At 38.3% G+C, this 20,196-nt stretch overlaps 2 protein-coding genes across 10 annotated transcripts in view; both read right to left on the reverse strand.

The window, feature by feature from the left end:
- The window catches only part of eif4g1a (eukaryotic translation initiation factor 4 gamma, 1a), a 34,118-nt gene extending 30,041 nt beyond the window's left edge, over positions 1–4,077 (reverse strand). For 7 of the 8 annotated variants that reach the window (XM_053227470.1, XM_053227468.1, XM_053227467.1 and 4 more), the window contains exon 1: positions 3,647–4,077. The gene's annotated coding sequence lies outside the window, so the exon portion shown is untranslated. The remainder of the gene's footprint in view (positions 1–3,646) is intronic. The other variant, XM_053227469.1, reaches the window with a different exon arrangement.
- A 1,842-nt stretch (positions 4,078–5,919) lies between these two features.
- On the reverse strand, positions 5,920–19,033 carry LOC113546384 (serotransferrin-2-like). 2 transcript variants are annotated; one of them, XM_026946206.3, is made up of 17 exons: positions 18,880–19,033; positions 18,127–18,278; positions 17,627–17,729; positions 17,231–17,422; positions 17,029–17,158; positions 16,038–16,093; positions 15,742–15,905; positions 14,786–14,936; positions 14,414–14,580; positions 14,232–14,331; positions 14,014–14,034; positions 12,120–12,281; positions 11,892–12,042; positions 11,000–11,067; positions 9,930–10,108; positions 9,590–9,788; positions 5,920–9,458 (listed from the first exon to the last, which is right to left on the reverse strand). In XM_026946206.3, exons 1-17 carry the CDS (start codon positions 18,917–18,919, stop codon positions 9,412–9,414), a joined length of 2,082 nt encoding a protein of 693 aa, XP_026802007.2. In that variant the 5' UTR covers positions 18,920–19,033; the 3' UTR covers positions 5,920–9,411. The 2 variants fall into 2 exon arrangements, with proteins under 2 accessions (XP_026802007.2, XP_026802006.2); XM_026946205.3 differs by having other exon boundaries at positions 12,120–12,284.
- Between the last annotated feature and the right edge of the window lie 1,163 nt (positions 19,034–20,196).

The following is a 20,196-nucleotide window of genomic DNA, read 5'->3' on the forward strand; positions in this document are numbered from 1 at the left end:
TTAGGACAATAAAGGGACATAATAACCAAGTGTGTGTGTGTGTGAGACAGTAGTAATGAGGGTGGGGTTAACTGTGTGTACTGATAACAGGATAAACCCCACCCTCACTACGTCCACACACACACACACACACACACACACACACACACTCTCTCAAACCTCATCATATCTAGATTTACAAGTACAAGTACAGTGAGCAATGACATATAATGAGATCTCAGTATTGTAAAATAGCTGTGAAAGACAATTTTAGTTTTATAGCAAAAGAATGTTTTAAACACCAAACTGTAGTATTTAATCTCTCACTCACACATACACACACACACACACTCACACTCACTCACTCACACACTCAAACCTTGTAATATCTAGATTTAAACAAATGAACGAGTACAGTGAGGAATGAGATATCGGTATTGTGAAATAGCTCTGAAATATAATTAAGTTTTATAGCAAAAGAATGTTTTAAACACCAAACTGTAGTATTTAATCTCACACACACTCACACACACACACACACACACACACACACACACAATTTCTGTATTATCGCCTACTAACGCAAACGAGGCATGGAAGCACATGAACGTACGACACCAACTCATTAAACATTTATTTTTTACCTTAATAAAGAGGAATATTTTAGGCCTGATATACTTACAGAATTTCGGAGGAAATTAACGTTACGGGTTAAACAGCGTAGTTGTTAACTGGGTGCCAATATTTTATGAGCCGTTGGTCGCTTCGACCTCTCCTGACTGTTATATGCTACAATAATAATCAGGATTTTTTGTGCATCTTTTGTTTTTCTTTACTATCGACGTGGAAACAACTGCAGCTGAAATGAAAATTTAAAACGAAAACTAAACGATAGCTAAATAATTCAAGCTTCTGTTCAAAACATGAGACGAAAAACAATAATTAAAGCTGGACGATACGATGAAAAATATCACATCTTATAAATTTTTTTTTTATAATTTTATTTAACATCTCCAAAAATAATCTTTACAAACTAACATGACATGTTTAATGAATGAAAACTATTAAAAAAAAAAAAAATAGCTGACTCTATAAATTATAATTGCTTTTTAAAAAAATAAGTAAATTAAGAAAAAGATATCGATATCGGGACACCAACAAAGTCTCAAAAATTTGAGGAAATTGATCACAATAGCGATATTGCGTCTCTTATAAAGAATTTAATTAACACAAGAATCCAGATCGGGCGTTTATTAAAGTTGAACGAAAGTCGATGAACCGGTGTTAAGAATTTAGCTGCTTACGTTAGAAAATTTAACGTCTTGACGTCTACTGTGTTAATTTAAAATAACGCTGTTTGTCATAAAGTTTAAATTCTACACCGTGGAGTGTGACGTGATTGCCGATAATTTACACAAAACAGCCGCAGAATCAGGACGAACGTGACCCTGTTCTGAAATAAGGTTTTCGACGACGTTAGTGCGATATAAAAATCAACGAGTGTGCGTTTGCGCTGTGGAATTTTCATTCCGAAACTTTAGGGACGTTTAAGGAGAGAATCCGAACTATTCTACGCAAGTTTACGCTTTAGTTTAGTTTTATTATTTCGTTGTCGTTATCTTTTAAAGTCAGTAATGCTGTGTTTGATAGAAACATAACGATTAATCGATAACGATTAGTCGGCGATTAATCGATAAATGTTCGTTAACGTTTGCAATGATCGACTTCCCGAAAACTGTCACCTCATTTTTGATGGTGAACTAATAAAACACGGCGAGTTAACGCCGAACTTCGCAAAAACGTTAAAGCAGGTTAACGTATGAAGGTAAAATAGGATTTATGTTCAAATAATTACAGCAATTTTTTCTCTTTTCACCTCAAATGAGATTTATTTGATGAACAAGATGTTAAGATAGAAGAATAGGGGAAAAATGATGTCAAATACCCAATAAAAATGCAGAAACAGTTTTAATTTAACAAAACTCAAATCTTTAAACTTAAAACAGCCCCAATTTATTGAAAATTAGTCACAAAGCTCTGAGAAATCTGCCCTCAGGGAGCAGCTCCAGCTAAACCGCTGTATTAATCCTAAACAGTGCACTAGGAGGGATGTATAAGCCATTATTTTTATGCCCTATGGAGTGTACATGTGAAGGGAGCTGGCGTCCATTTGGGATTTATCCACAGAAACTTTACACTCAGCGACCATATGGCACTCAGCGCGACACGCTTCTGTACATTTCCCTCAGATAAATTAATGACAGGACGCAGTCATGTGGCAGAGTGATTCATTCAGACCCTCATCATGTCCCTCTCGAACTTTTACACACATTCACTACGTGGCTGTCTGACTAATAAGTCAAAAAATTAGGACGCGGCCTACAAACAGGCCTGAGAGTCACTCCAGGTTGATGGTTAACGCTAATGCTAACGCTAATGCTAACTGATTAGCTCGGCTCCATGGCAAATCCTTAGCCGCACTCAAGTTTATTCGCATTTACCACGAATCCTAACACAAATTCTTTAACAGATACCATGATATAATTGTAAAGAACTATATTTCACTATACTGAATATAGCTTCGTTCACGTTAATGCTAGTCAGCTAGCCACGATTAGCAAACCGATTAGCTGAACATAGAGGTTACTACGATTCCAGTCCGGGTTTTGGTTCTACTTCCATTTCCGTATACGTCACACCGACCCCGGAAGTGAATGACCGCCATTTCTTGATACCGCATAATCTCGTTTAACTCGTACTTGATCTACAGTTCATTATTTTTTTTAAATACATACTTTTAAATTATATAATGTATTCTTAAATTTAATACGCTTTAAGCGCACTGGCAATCATTTTGCTGGCTACAATCAATCATCACTCATTAAAAATAATCTCAAAACTACTCGCTCATGTTAGCATTTGGCTAATTTTCGCTAATTCGTTGATGGATAGCTTTACACTTGGTTTCAATTCGATCGGATCCAAAAAAAATGAATTTAAGAAATTTTCTGAGGCAAAATGTGCTTTTATTTATGTTTTTTTTCTTTATTTAACAACGAGAAGAGTTTAAAGTTTATTCATTCATTCATTCGCCTCAGCAGGCGCAGACACCCGCGATGACGCAATGACGCAGGCACGTCAAATTAGATTCAAATCACGGACTGGATTTTTATCCCTCCCTGGATCCGGACTCGGAACGTCAGCGCGTGAGCTAGATGGAAAACTCGTGCGTAAAACTCCGAGGTTCCATTTCACGCGCTGACATTCCACTTTTAAACGGAGGGCAAAATATTGATACGTTAAAATTTAAAAAAATAAATAAATAACCGTCACCCGGAGATCAAAGCGATGGACGCTTCAAACTTCAAAGAGAAAATCTTTCTGCGGCTTACAAGAAACAAATAACAGCTTGAATAGTGCTAATTTTCTGAGATAAAAGCGCCGCCGGGTGAAGCTCGGCTAGTTTCCTGCTCGCGCGGCGTCAGTGTGGTGATGAGGAGCGCAGGAGAAGTTAAAATGATGAGCTGAGACACAGAGGAGGAGGAGGAGAGCTGCAGCAGTCAGTCAGGGCCCACCTGGCCCTCATGAGGACAGCGAAGCTAAGCTAGGCTAGGCTAATCTAAGCTAGCACTCAGCTCGGGCTAGGTGAGAGACAGGGTTTACTCACCGGTGCGTCTCGGCAGGTGTGAGCACGCGCTAGAACCGAGTCGTTCTGTTTCTGTGCGCGCGTGTGAACCGGCGGCAGGCGGAAGCGGTCGCAGTTACAGCGGGGAGGAAACGGCTGCCTTCAGCCCTGCTGGCGCTCTCAGTTTAAATCCCCCACTAGCGTGCAGGAGCTGCTGCTTCTTCTTCTTCTTTTTTTTTTAATACAAAAAAAAAAAAATGGATCAATTCAGTTTTCAGAAGTCGCTACAAACATGTCGGATGCCTCCAGAGCGAGCCTCTGGACTGGAGGTCCATGTTTAAGGCGCGGATGGTGTCGGATTCACCGGGAAACTGAAGCGCGCTGCTCTGATTAAACACCGAGCTCTTCACCAGCCATTCGCTCCCCTTCAGTCCCACATACACACTCTCACACACACACTCACACCGCACCGGCCCGCTGCTGTGTCCTAATCCCACCCGCATTCAGACAGGCCCCGCCCCCTGCGCTGGGATTGGCTAGCGGGTCACGCTCTGATTGGACAATAAAGACGACCGCTTTCAAACACGGAAATAATAAATAAATGAATAAATATTTAAATAAATACAATGATGATGAGTAAATAAGTAAACAAAAAATGTTATGCATTAACAAAATACAATTACTGAAATTTACAATTAATACATTTTTAATAAATTTACAATTAATTCTTTATAGTATAATAAAAATAAGAAATAAAAAAACATAAAACAAAAATATATGATATAATATAATACAATTAGGTGACTGTTCTCAAATACTGAATAGTAAAAAAAATAAGAAATAAAAACAACATAAAAGTAAATAACATGATTATAAGTAAAATCATAAAGTAAAATTGTAAGTAAAAGTATTAGATAGTAACGAAATACAATTACTGAAATTTACAATTAATATAATAAGAAAAATAAGAAATAGAAACAGCATAAAATAAAAATAAACATCAAACAAAAATATAAAAAATATATTTTTTTAAATATTTAAAATATTACTAAGTATTAATAAAATAGCTGAGATTCTTACAACAAATGTAATATAATCAACATAAATACAGATATTTATAATTATATTATATATAATATATAAATCAGAATATTAGAAAATAATAAAATAGGTGAGATTTTTAAGCAAATATAATAATATAATTTATTATAATATATTATAATAAAATTAGATAATATAGCTGACTACTACAAAATTAAATAAAATAAAAATCAACATAAAAAAAGAATAAAGAACTTGATCATAAAAAATTAATAAAATATTACAAAATACTGAAATAAATTACTGAAATTTGCAGCAGATACAATATTATATATTTATATAATAAATGAAAATATCAGACAAATATTAAACAAGATATATTTACTAAGATTTACAGTAATAAATAAATAAATAAATAAATAAGACCTATTTAAAACAGTTTCCAAACAAGCAAGAATAGATAAATATATTTATCATGTAATAAACAAATAAATAAATAAATAAATGGCGCAGAAACCAAAGGTAATATAGAATAATATAAACACTGCAATTAAATATTTAATTGAATTAAATTTAAAAATAATAATAATAATTATTATTATTATTATTATTATTACAATAAAAACACTTTGATTTCTACAGTTCTGTTGAAGGTTTTTAGAAAATCATTTGAACATCTAACAATATGTCCGTTTAGAAAAACTGTCCAATCAGCGTGCTCCTCGTCATCTGCTCTCTCAGCCAATCCTGGAGCAGCAGGGCGGGATTTGTCAGAAAGCGGGTGGGAAATGAAGTAAAGCGTCTTAATAAGCCGCAACGTGTACTTCCGGGTTACTTGGGTCAGGTTAACGAAGTCACATGGGCACTTCCGGGTTAGAGGTGGGTGGGGTGAGGGGGGGGGGGGGGGGTTCCGCCACCCCAATACGTCATCACGTCATCGCGTCCTCCATATTGAATCGGGCCGAATTCGGCTCTTTTCGGATTTAATCGTTTATAACTCGGTTTATGTTTAACACGTTTCTGTATAATCACGTGATGTAAATGTAAATAAATTGCCGCTGTCGGTGTTTTATTTGTGCTTAAATTCTGGAAACTGACAGCAAAACAGTGATATGATAAATATGAAATTTGAAATAAATAAATAAATGAATAAATAAATAAATAAATAAATAGGAGCAGTCCTGCCAGTGTTGTGCGAAATGTTTTCCTGCTGATGTTACATTTATAACCTCGACACCACTCATTATAAATAACTACATCCCAAAATAACTCAGTTTCAAGTTTCAGTTGTATTTTATTTCACACAACAGCTAAATGCGTAATAAGAAGACTGTAATTACAAAGTAAAAATAGCTTTATAACAAATGCCACACATCAGCAGCTCAAACAAACATGCCAGGCGTAACCTCTGCCATCACGAGCAACGTTCCAGCCAAACTACGTCACTGCTGTACCGAGAATAAACCACCGTCCCAGTGGCTGTATATCTGCTGCGTGGAGCTCCTGCGATGATCCGTGATCCACTGATGAGTGTGTGAATGTTAGAAGGGTGGCAAGACTTCGCGCTGAGCATCTAAGTGACAAACGTGTGTGGTGTGTACACATGCTAAAGTGGTCAGTGAGTTTAAACAGTTTGTCACTGACACACGTATTTAAAAAAAAATAAACACATACACACACAAACTGCACACTTCTAGGTGTCTTCTTTATCTTCATGTGTGTGTGTGTGTGTGTGTGTCATTTTTTAAAATTTAAATACTGTTTAATAATATAAACAACAACCACATCGAACAGGACAAAAACAAACAGCAAGTAAGAAACAAAAGAAAAACAAAACTAGCAAAAAAAAAAAAAGAGGGTACAGAAATAAAAAATAATAATAATAAATGAAGTAACTGAATGATTTGCATGTTGTTGTTTTTTTTTTTAAATTAATATTCCAGGGTTTTTTTTTTGTTCTAAAGGTGCTACACATGTTTAATGGTAGGCATTCTGTTCTACTGTTGATGTCTAGGTATTTCTACCTCTCCAGTTTTGCATCTTTTCTGTCAATCTGGTTAAAATTCATTAATATTCATAAACAGACCCTGGATGTTTATTAATGTTGTAATAAATTGGCCACTCCTCACCACGTAAACAAGAAAAGGAGGAAATATTGGAATATTGATAAGCAGCAAGAGAGAGAACTTTGTGTAACTACGAGACTAATTTTAATTGTTTAATTGTTATCAAATTTGCTCACACTGTACGCTGAATGCAACCGAGCAAACATCTTCTGCCTGAAGCTCTGAGTGAAATCTCTGATTATTAATAAATTAATGCATTATTAGGATTCTGATCACCAGGTTTGTGGTTAGAACAGCACAAATAAAGTTAGTGTCACACTCAACAACCTTCTATACCAAGATCTGAGGCAGCACCTTAATGTCACCTTAACGTCACCTTAACGTCACCTTAACGCTGGCTACAACCCAACAAGCTTCGTCCTGATGAAGTGGCAGAGAAGGTATCTATGGATCGCTTTCCATGCCTTTGGAAATCTGGCCCATTCTGAGTGGGGAGTCTGGAAACCATGGAGCGTGGAGAAGCCACCACTGCTAGCAGAAGGAGGTCACCACAATTAAAATTCTGTTGGAAATGTTGTACCATCCCTGTGGGAGGACTGGCACCTTGCAGCTCTTCATGTATCCATGGCAGGATGTATATAGACCTGGCACTCGATGTCGGGAAGAAAACCTGGCTTTAGCTTTCAGCACCAAGGTAGTTACAATGACGGGAACTTGTGTAACCAGGGTCCTGATGCTGGTGGAACCAAGAAGCATGATCATGCTTACTTCTTTTAGAACCTTCCCAGTGGGCCGTGCACACAGCAACACCCAGGACATCTTCTCCATCTTAATAAACACGAAGAGGCCAGGGGACAGGGACATGGTATCAATCCTAGACCAGAACTCGGCTTTGACTCACCGCACCTCATACAACTACACCATGGCTCAGGTGGTTCTCTTGGTGGACCATGGAGAAGGCCCTGAAAGTGAACAAACCATCCACACTAACTAGGCACACATTGATGATCACCTTCTCTGCCACTACAGGACACAGTTTATTGTAGTTGAATTGGACCAAGCTGTAGGTTGCTACCAAGCTCGAAGGTAAACCTGCCAATTTACACCTGGGATAACACATACATATCTTGATGTTGGTTCATTACGCCACATAAGACCCTGAGATGGTAGAATGTCTGTGGTCAGGGTGGTGGTGGATCCAGGGAATACACAATGGATGGGACACCAGTCCATCACAGAGCCCCACTCATTCACACCTAGGGGCAATTTAGTGTAGCCAAAACACCTATTGGCATGTTTTTGGGAGGAAACCAGAGAACCAATAGAAAACCCATGCAGACATGGTCAGAACAAGCGAAATCCCCCATACACAGTAACCTGAGCTCAGGACGGAACCAGGTACCCTGGAGCTGTGAGACCGCAACGCTACCTTCTTTTCCACGCTGCATGGCCTTCATGTCCCAACTAATGACCGAATTTATCAAAGTGCAACTCCATCTGCAAACGGACAGAATGGTAAACTGTTTCAGATACTTAAACACCTACACCAAAGCATGGTGGTCAAGAAGTCCTCCTCTCATATGTGCTATTTAAAGTCCATGAAGTGCCTTACACCTCCACAAACTTTCAAGCTATTATTTTGCCAGAAGCACTGAGGGTGGGATAAGGTCTGGCAGCAGCAGCAGCAGAAGTGAGAATACAACCGGCTCAGATTCCAGCCTGGTGATGATCTCATGGCCCTGACAAGTTCTTGGCATCGTGGTAGGGTCGTTATACCCAAGAGATGCTGTGTGTGTAAATCCAGGGTGATGGAGTGGTGAGGGCTACTGGCAAGATGTCCTCATACCAGACCCAAGATGGTGTCCAGTAATACTGGGTATGGACTTTTGTGCTCCACAAGGCTCATACGTCCTTCTAGCAAGCCATGAACACTGAGTTCAGTGACACCATCTTCCAGACCAAACATCTGGTCCACCTCTGGAAGCAGGTACTGGACTATTAACCAACCAAAGGATGTATCACCTGAGGCTAGGAGAAATTAGTGGGATCTGTGGTATTCTGGAACCACAGGAATAATAATAGTGGAGTGTAAGAAAGTTTCCCCAACCAACCACCAAAAACAAGGTACACACATTTCTTTTTTTTTTCTTCACCAGCTTTGCAAAGCAAAGTGCTTTTGAAGCTGTGAGAGGTAAAATATACTGATATTAAAATGTAGTGAATGTTTAAAGTATAATATTTAATTCAGGTGGTCACAGAGTTTCAAGAATATAGATGAATTTGTACCTAAGTTTCGTCACTTTACTCCTGGCGATAACTAGGACGTGTCTCACCACTGGAAAGAAGAAATCCTATATGAATTAATTCCCACCATCGGAATGATGGATTTCTCTTTTTCTGTTTTTAGAAGCAATGGTCATGCATGGATTATGGATACACAGACCCAATTTTTCGGCAGAGATCACATACTTAGTGTTTGATATGTGTTTGGTAATGTTTGTACATATTTGCATTACCAATCCAATCTCTCTTTTGTAGACGGTTTTGTGAAAATAAATAGAAAACCAGTAAAAACAAGATGTATTTTTTTCCAATTACATCAACGACAGATTAATTGTAAACAGGTGAGAAAGTTGCCTACAGTTGGCTTCACGCACAAAAGTAAATGCAGGACAGAATGTCTGAGACAAACTGGGGCATCTAGATTTTCTTTTGGCAGGAGTGGATGGTACAGGCCTTCTCCAGTTCTGTGAAGGAAAAAAAGAAAGAAGAGAGATCCTGTGTTTGGGTCATTATATTACAGATAAGCAGATGTCATATTGTTCCTTCTGTAGACTCTACTGTTAAATACGCATTTTTGATTTTTTGGCATTCCTACCTGTCTTGCTGCTGGCACACTCTCGCAGCGAGTCTATCGTTGTTATATATTCTTTACCCAGGAATTCCCTGTAGTTTTGTCCTGGTGGAACTTCTTGGAGGCATTTAGTAGAGTCCTTAAAGAGTAAATTTTGATTGCCCTCAGACTTGAACATGTTAAACATGAACCAAGAGCTGGAATGAGCTGGAATGAGAGCTGCCTGAAATACAGAAAGAAAAGGAAAAAAAAAGTCAGTCTCAGGGAGTTGGATCTGCATGAATTTCCCTGTTTAAATGCTCTTTTCAAAGAAATAAAACCTGATCCGAACATGGATTAAATGAGGATTTTTTTTTTAATTCACCTGCTGATCCTTGAGGAACGACACCACGTCATCACGTTTCTCTGGATGAGTGATGACGGCGTGAGCTGGAACTTTGGCTAAATGACACTTCTTATACTCAGTAATTTCAGCAGAGCCCCCAGGACAGATGAGCTTGAAGTCTGATGATTTGAAAGCTTTAGCCCACGCTGGTCCATTACCTGGAGAGAGATGCAGAATTCTTCATGAATATGAAGCTGAGGACATATTACACTTTTAATAATGTTTTTAAGAGAGATGTTAAAAAGAGAAGTTGGTGAGGGAACGACTGTTTATAGCTGCTATAACGTGAGTAAGAACAGGAACGAACTTGTTTTGCGGTCACTCTGCAACAATAAATGCAACTATAAATGGATAAAAAGTATGACATCATTCTTTTTATTTCAGCCCAGATTTTCTCCCTAATTTATTCTTGGCCAATCCGTGCTTAACATCTAGTAACATCTTTACGAACTGCTGCTCATGCTGTATCACAGTGTGGCGTAACACACACGGAGGAAAGTGCTATCTGCCCAACATGATTGGATCGCTGTGATTGGCCAGAGGAGGGAGAGAGAGAGAGAGAGAGAGAGAGAGAGAGAGAGTGCCACGGGTAGCTGTTGCATCATCAGAATTCAGACTTGTACTCTCCGGATGACAGGGTGAATGCGTTTCTGTTGCACCACTTAGGAGCCCAAAATGATCTTCTTTCATAGGTTAAACATTGTCGTATAAGAGGAATGAAACACTTGAGGACTTATTGTTATAGGAAAATAATCAACTTTGGGGTGGTAACAGTAAGTCCACTTCATCACACCACCCCATCACTCAGTATTTTACTGTAACACACACGCAGTGTTTTATTCCTTAATTATTGAACACATCTCCTTAGAGAAAAACACATTTTATGAATATAATCTCCCAAATTGTAGAAACACTTGGACTAGAACAAGTGAATTCATTTGTGAGTTAGTGAGATAGTATGTCTTTCTATCTCACTTTGTTAATTCGGATGTCAGTTTTGACTTGAACATGGCTCTTAAACGTTAATATTTATTCAAGTTCTGACTCACCGTCCGTGTTTTCCGCTACAGTGCTGTGCTTAACAAAGGCCACGTCACCAGCACCTTCAGCCAAACACCTGCACGACACAAACACTCAAACTCCATTTCAGCAGTAATCTCACTGAAACAACCTTTTAGACCTATAATAAGACATTTTAGGTTCTATAGGATTGCTGGAGAGTTATTAGCCCATCATTTAAGCTAATATGAATTGGTGTTTTGGGTCAAAAATTGAGTGTTAGTCAGGCGATCAATGAGACAAGACGGTGGCCTCGGACCCAAGTGGATATCCTTAAACGCTTACTAGTCCCATAGAGGACCTGCTCTCAAATTAATAAAGACTTTATCACAGATTTACCTCCATCTAATGATGATACAACTAATTTTGGTGGCGATTGATAGCTTCTCTATAGCTTAATTCTCACACCTAAGCTTATTACAACCATGGAAATGGCCATCATGCTATTCCAGATCCTTCTTTGATTCCATAGAATGACCAAAATTGATGAGTCCCAAACTAGAGGAGTCTAAACATTAATGTATGTTCCACATAAGGCTTTAATCATCAGTTGTTGAAAGACTAAATAAAGAAAGGTGAGTTGTTCATGTGTCCCAGCTGAAGATCTTCATTGCAACAATCTTCTAGGCTAGCTAGCTAAGTTTCCGTCTAGCAGGTAAATGAAGAATCTGTCTTGACATAACAAGGGACTTAATTCATGTTGAAAAATGGGATTCATTCATTTCTTTCTTTTTTTTTTTCATTGGTGCTACTCTCAGATTGTTTTAGCATGAGTGAGTTAGCTAGGTAGCCCTTATGTCTTGAGATCACTTTAAATAATACGTAAGTGCTAGTTGCGGCACTGCTTGCAATCATTCTTATGTGGATTGATGTGAATCGTACCTGAAGGCTCCAGCGTAGCCATAATAGCGCTCTGCAGTGCTGGCTTTGCATTTGTCCACTATCCTCCTGATACCTTCAGCACCCTTACACAGTTTACACAGATTTGATTCTGGATCTGCACCAGGTGCACAGCTTTCACTGAAGTACTTTGCTATGAAAGAAAAAAAGACAGAAATGAACACGTGAAGATTCAGCATGCTCTTCATACCAAACTCTGAGTTGACTCACAGAAATCACACTCTTTGGTGTCCTCATGAAGGAGACCCATGGGAATGTTCCAGCCTGCTGTACGTCCCAAACCGGTGTGACATGACTTCTTGCCTATCAGTGTTTCCCAGGTCACACTGGAGTCCGCTCGCACTACAGCCACAGCGTAATAGGACGAGGTATCTGCTGAAGGGAGCGTGAAATAACACAGATAGGACTACATCTCATACAGAGGCACGCAATTTAAATCCCAATTGTGGAGAGCATTAATGGAGCATCAGTCCATAATGTAATCCTTATCTCTGGTTACCTGGCCAGAGTCTACTGGCCAAGTGGAGAGACTGAACCAGGAACTTGGCTGGTATCTTTGCAGTTACATTAATTGAACCCTTTAAAGCACTTGTCTACCGAACTAATACCCTTTCTGTGCATTCTCTGCTACCAGCCACACTTTATCCCTTGCAGAGAGGAGGTTCCAGAAAGATCTGAGCCTTTGTACATCTGGAGAGAGCCATTTGGAGACAGAAATCCCAGTCCAGGGAGCCATTTGCTGCGAGAGGTCCTGTATCTGCTGGACTTGGAAATATACAGCACTGTGCAAAAGTCTTAGGTACCCTATTTTTTTTAGTACAAACTTTGTTATAGATGTTTATTTTCTGACTTCTACATTATTGATTCAGTACAAAAACATTTTAGATTCCAAACAAAATAAAATGTTCCAGAAAAATGTTTGTATGTCAGTAAAGAAAGCAGCAGATTCCATAAGAGACACTTTTCAGATAAAAACATAATGAAGGCTGCTGGGTTTCGCTGCAGAAATAAGAAGCGAGTCGACAGTCAAAGTCTCCAGAAGAACTGTGGCTGCTTCTGCAAGATGCTCAGTAACACTTCCAGCTCATTTCCTTATAAAACTGCACACACTGCACCTCAGATACTGCTTTATTTATTTTAAAGTGAAGGATCGTCACATTAAATATTGACTTTGTTTCATTTATTACTGTTTACTGCTCTTTATAGGATTTTTTTAATGTAGAAACATTTAGTTTCTTTATTTTTGAAGGCGTCTTTACTCTACAGCATTTCTTTACATGTGCCTAAGACTTTTGCACAGAACTGTAGATGACAGAGAAAGAGATTATGGATCCCTTACAGGAATGTGTTGGACCTCCTGATCAAGTCCAGTGTCACTCCTGAGATTTTCCAACCCCAGGCCCTCATTCCCCTGGTCAATGTCTCTGCACCTCAGAAAATCAGCAGCGAGTACTCTGTCTTCCCTCGCCCCTAGCACCTAGTGGTTTCTGTTGTTGCTCTAGTTATATCCAGGTTTGCTGATCTTACTTTGAGACAACAATTCACCAGTGGCGGCTCATCCACAGAATCAGGTGATGCCGAGCCCCACCTGTTCAAAAATGTTAATCTTCATAAAGTCCTCATTCTCCATCCTCAACTCCATACATTTTAAATTCCACTGAAATACTAATGATCTCTTTTACGAATAAGAAACTTATTTCCCTATTTAGCTTCCACACGGTTATTATTGCACCTAGTATTCAAAAATGGGAACTCTAACAAGCCCCAATAAAGGGCCCATTGGGGCAGCCATCACGCTGCCCCGTGCTTGGGGGAGATACAAAGGACAGGATTAATTAAAAACAGGGTTGCCAAATTGCCTATTACTGGTTACTCTAAAAATTCACTATATAGTGCGATAGTGCGATAGAAGTCAAGTGCGATATCCTCTCAATCTAATTTTTGTTTGATGTTATGTCATTGTTAATGTCTCGCATCAATCAAATCTATGGTCTAAAGCTGCTCCTGCATTTTACTGATGCCCTTATTAACACAAAATGCATGACTCTATTTATATAGCTAATCCAGGATATAGAGAATATGAATGAAAATGGATTTCACCTACCAGATCCAAAATCACACTTTGCTGTTGGGGGAGAAAAAAAAACCAGAATTGGATAATTAGTTGAACTTATATTACATGATCTAATATACAGTATAGCTGTGATTAAAACTTTTAATAAAACATGATGCTTTATGCTTTGTAATTTGGTAGCATTTCTATGAATGATTATTTTCCAAACATGATTAATTTGGACATCAGGCCAACATGATTTTGCTCACATTCATTGTTATACTCTTCCACCATGGCCACCACCAGACCACACTTCCCAGCAGAATACACCTGTCCGCCATCGACTGCCATCGCATCAGCTTCTTTACGCTGCAGACAGAAAGATTGTGCCAATGTCAATTTCACATTAATGTGATACAAATGAGATATGAGACTTGTTATCTCGCATTACCATGATCTTGCTGATGCAGTCATCGACAGTGGTGCCATACTGGCATTCGATCCTGATGTTCCTCTGATCGTCCACGCTCATGAAGGTCCACATGTCACATTTATTTTTCTCAGCATGACCCACAGTGCACCAAGTAATCTCTTGAGATTTGCTGCCTGTGCTGAACCCTGTGGAGCAGATATTCTGATAAATTGGGTTGCCAGATTGGGTTAACAGCTTCTTGGCCAAACTTGGTATAAATCTATCCCAGTTTATTATCTGCTAATCCAAATTGTAAACAAAGTACATGCATCAACCTCAAAGTCAATTACAAGAAATACAGTATTTTTAATACAAAGTGTTGTGCAGCACCTGTTAGTGTTTGTGTGTTACCTTTTGTAAGGGCATGGCTAGTAGCTACATACTCTTCTCCTAGGTACAGGAAAGAGTCTGTGCTCTCCGGCAGCTTCAGCAGCCCTTTTGTCGAGTCTTTGAACATTAGGTTTTTTGCAGAGAAGCCCTCAGAAGAGAAGAGACCTTTGTCCTGTGAAACAGACTTAGCATCAAATTCACATTCAGTTTATTATCTAGTTACTTTAGTTTATTCATGGTGAATTTCAGAACACACACTGCTAGGTGTTTCTATCTAGCATTAATACTGATAATATTGTCTGTAAGGGCGTGACTTTTTTAGGTCACATAAAAACAGATACTATGACACAACAGAGTTTCTTAATACACACGATACACATTACACCTTAAACAGATTATAGCTTTAGGTGATAATGGCAACATGATGATCGTCTAGAAACAAATTCGAGATTAAACTAAAATCTATACAAAATCATATGAAACCATCATTCTTATATATTAAATTTTCCAAACTATAAAATGCACCATAAATTATTCTTTTTAAAAATCTTAATATTCTTGTATAGTATTTCTTCTTACATTGAGAAGGACAAAGATTATTAAATTCATATGCAATACACAGAAAAATGAGGAAGAATGGTCCAAATAAAAATGATTAAAATTAAAATTTTGAAAGTAAGATATGTTCTAAGTATACTCCTATGACACCAATGAATTTTTATAGCTTGATTTCACTTCAACATAAATTATTTGCTTTAAGTATTCCTTAAAATCTTAAATAGGCTAACATTAAACATTTCACATTGTGGAAATATTATTATTTTTTTTTTTTATTTTTTTTTTTATGTGTTTTAATTTTTATTTGACTTTTTAACGTGATGATTCCATATATTAGTGTACTATATAAGAGTATGAAATTGCAAGCTTTCATAATGTATATAAAACAGAACATTTATGTCATTTATCCCATCACATACCTTGAGTTTGTCAAGAACGTCAAAGATGCGGTTGGCCAGTTCTTTGTCTTTGCGACTAACCACAGCATCGGCAGGAACTTGAGCCAGGTTGCAGGTTTTAAACTCATCAACGCTTTTCCGGGAGCCGTCTTTGCACAGCAGCTCATAGTTGGCCTTATCGCCAGCTAAAAATATTCATAATGAATATCATCATATTTCTCCTCATACAGACTCTCTTTCTAACAGCAGTAAAATGTGATAAAAGGTAAGGCAGTTATGATGCTATGAAATTTTCGTATTAGTTCTTAGAATCTTACTAAGCACTGTGAAGTGGTTCACAAAGGCGACATCTCCAGCTCCACCCTTCAGGCACCTGCAGGAACAGAAAAGAAAAGGGTTATGTCCACAGTTTGGGGAAACATAAAGATTCATCTGAAAAAGATTCAACTTAAAATGCATGACACACATGTGGGCGGCTGCCACTATTTACGTTAAAGTTTATGCTAAAGTAGCTTGATTCCAGGCAACTTTGGTGACTCGTCTGTAAAGTGATGAGAGTGAATATTAATATCATATCTTAGCAGGACCAAAGACAAAGGTGAAAATGTGACGGAAGGCTAGTGAGGCAACGGCACTAAGATGTACGGTAGCATTTACGATTTTGACCCCTTGCTATGGCAATACAGGAGGTGGTTAAATAATTGTTCTTCTTTTTATGCAGGCAGACCAAATGGGAATAAAATTCACATGAAGGAAAAGACAGTTCACTGCATGGGAAAGGACACAGGATACACTTTTGCTCTTGCTAGCAGTTACTTTCGCTTTGCCCAAACTTGGTCTATTTTTTGGGAGGATCCTTCTCTCCCAATTTGGTCAATTCTCACCCACCAACAAGCCCTCCCCCATCACACAACAGCTATCAACCATGGTGGGTTGGAAACAAACTCGGACGGAATCGCTATCTTCCCTCTTCCGCATACTTGAGCACACAGATGCTCGCGGTTGACTAGTGTCGCTGTGATTGACAGGGCAGAGACAGGATGTCCCTCACACCTAGACAGCATGGTCAATTTTGCTACCTTAACTCCCAGCCACAGCTGAACTTTGTTCGGCCAATAGAAAACACGAAGGCAAACAGTGTTAGTATCTCTACATTGTCTCCAAAATCACATCCACCAGAACCAATGCACAGTTCTACAGTTTATACTGTCAGCACTAGTTTTTTTGTGGTAACATTCTGTTTTTTTTCCTTGCAGCCAGCTAGGATTTTCATATTAGCAATGTTGGCACCTCTGATGATGTTCTTACTGGAAAGCTCCATCGTGACCATAATACGGCTCCTTGTGAGAGCGTGAGCAGTCGCCTTTACACAGCTCGCACAGTCTCAATCTATTGATTGCTCCAGGCACACAACTGGCTGGGAATAATTCCTTCACCGCTGCAAAACAGACAGATGCACATTAGAGGAAATAAGCACCTGGGATTCTGGGAAAATGAAAGAGTGTCTCACCCTCTTCCACAGGTTTGTCCTCGATGCCTGCCCATTTAATTTGTCCAGTTGAGACGAGAGTGCCGATGGGGATGTTCCAGCCTGCAGTTTGCCCCAAACCAGTGTGACAAGTCTTCTTACCACGAAGTTCATTGAAGCCAAAATTAGTGCCTTTCTTTGCTACAGCTACAGCGTAGTAGCACGTCTCTTCATCTGAAACAAGTTCATCAATTTACATCAGCAGTTGATTTCCATTTGTTAGTTGTTTTTTTTTTTTTTTGAAAACAGGCAACAGGAGGTGGTGACATACTCAATTATTTTCATAAAGACTACTGATAAAAAGATGTAAAAGATTTTAATTGACACACAGGCTTTTATCATTCTTTTTAAGTTTTAAAATTATTGTAAAGAGACTACCTGTGCCGTAATGTTCTGCGATGATGGGGTGAAGGTTATGGGGTGCGAGGCCGGCTGTGTAGATCTCTCCTCCATCCAGAGTGATGGCATCTGCTTCACCTTTCTGATAAAACACATTCCCAGAATTTAATGAATTTAGGATTTATACAATTTTACAGCATTGTTAGGAATGAACGTTGTATCTGTGGTTCTATTTCATTCCTCCTATCCACCTGAGCTCGGGCGACTGTGTGATGTTTCTGTGCATATTCTTGTCCCTGTATTCATGTGGGGTTCCTCATACCTCCCAAAAACATGCCAGTGGGTGGATTAGTTAAGATTAATTGCGCAGAAGTGTGAATGAATGTTTGAGAGTGTTTGAGAGTGTTGTGGTGCCCTGCAATGTACTGGCAGCTCACACAGAGTGTGTTCCCGGGATAGACTCCGGCTCCACCCTGACCATGATCAGGATAAAGCGGTTACTGAAAGTGAGTCAGAGAGAAAGTATGCATATATTTTACCTTGATGGCTTTGATGCATTCCATAGATCCTTCACGCTTCACACAACTCAGCAAATCTGATTTTGAGGCGAGCTGTCTGCATTTTTGAGCCTCCTGCTCTGACTTTAAGCACCATCTGATTCTTGGATCCATGGGCGCAGCCTTCGCTAAACCTGAAACGACAAGAAATTACTTACATTGTGGAAAACAAATATAATAATGAGCTTGACATTTAAATTTTAGACGAGCTTTCCAATAAATCATGAAACTTATAAACATGATCATTTGCTTTAAATGACAAATACATCCTTTCTATATAAAAAAAAAACATTTTAGTGCTTTTTCTTTGTAGTATATTGTAGGCAATGTGTGAAATTCTAATCTAATCTAATCTAATCTAATCTAATCTAATCCTAATCAGAACCTGACAGAATGTCAGATTTATGTGGATTTTAGTTTTTTGGTGCAGTGGTCTGAGCTGTACATGTGTACACAGTCGATATTACACAATGCAAGAGCTGAAAGTTCAGAGCAAATCATTAGCAATGAAAATAATGCAATAGGAGCAGATGATTATAACGGTTCATAGAGTGGTCTTAGCAGTGTCTTGTTTTGCAACCAATTACAAATGAACATTTTATATATTTGTATATATTTGATATATCAAAAAGCATACTGATCTCAAAATACCTCCACTTTACAATTTAGAGTCAACCACAGCATTTATAATTATTCCAAAATTAAAAATAATTTATATAAAATTTACTGCATTACCGAGGCATCCTAGGACGACACCGATGACAGAGAGCTTCATGCTGGACTCCTGGACGCAGCAGACCCTGTGTCAGTGTGCCTTCACAGGGAGGCTAGAGCTGACGGGGCTGAGGCTAACAGCAAAGAAGGTGTGGGCTCAATCCTAATTGACGTAAAATTCACTATATAAGTGCACTACATAGGGTTTAAAATAAGGAGCTTCTACACTTTTTTGTAGTGCACTATATGTCCAATGGGAAGCTTTTTTTCTTTCTTTCTTTTTTTCTTTTTGGAAATTCCAGTTTCAAAGTCCATTTCCCTCTCTGTAAACATCACTTATTTACACACACACACACACACACACACACATAAAATTTAATAGTTTAACTAATAATTATGAAATTATAAAGAGACGGTTCTTTTGACGATATTGGAGATTTTGTAATTTTTCAGAATTATTTGCATATGACTCTTATGATATTACAACCCCAGTGACAGCAAATAAACTACACCATAAGTGCACTAAATAAAGTATCAGCTGAACTTCCACAGCATATGTAGTGCCCTAGTTTTCCTATAAATAGCGAGCTGTTTGGGATTGAGCCAAAATCATCACCATTTCAAGAGACTCCTCATCAGGACTGAAGAATATGTAATGATAAAATATGTCATTTTTCGGAGCTAATGCAGGTATCAGTAGTATTTTTATAACCGTTACAATCTCTAATTGGAAGAAGCTCACTGAATGTTAAGACTTTTCCCAGAAGTTTCCTAGCAAACCTAAATATTATCATACATATCTTACACTGCAGAAATGTCTTCAGGTATCATGATATGGTATCTTTGATTTACCCTACGGTGCTGTTGAATTCTCGATTCTGATTGGTCAGAAGGCGTTGATTAATTTCCTATAACAATAAATATAATAATTAATGTGCTCGTTCTAATACGTTATCATTTCTATAGTAACAGCTCATTCACAGGGACTTGTATGGTGCACTTTCCCCATTTATATGGTGAAGTTTTCTGTAAGGAGATGTTTATTCAACATTTATGGAAGGAGTCTCCAGTGTCAGCGCTTTGTAACAGTCAGAGGTAAAGCTGTAGCTTTAAGTTTTCCGACGTCTTCAGGACAGAGGCGTTTACGCTGCTTCTTTTTTTGCGGTTTCTCGGTAACATGAAGAGCTGCGTTATTTTGTCCTATTTTTAACTTCAAGTTACTAATAAAAATTATTAATAATAATCATGATCCTCAACTTTTATACATTAAAAGGCAGCTCAAAGTTCTAACCCTGTAAAAATGAAAAAATAAAAAATTAAAAACAGCACGAGGACACA

Source organism: Pangasianodon hypophthalmus, chromosome 21 (assembly GCF_027358585.1).
Source record: "Pangasianodon hypophthalmus isolate fPanHyp1 chromosome 21, fPanHyp1.pri, whole genome shotgun sequence".
Lineage (NCBI taxonomy): Eukaryota > Metazoa > Chordata > Actinopteri > Siluriformes > Pangasiidae > Pangasianodon > Pangasianodon hypophthalmus.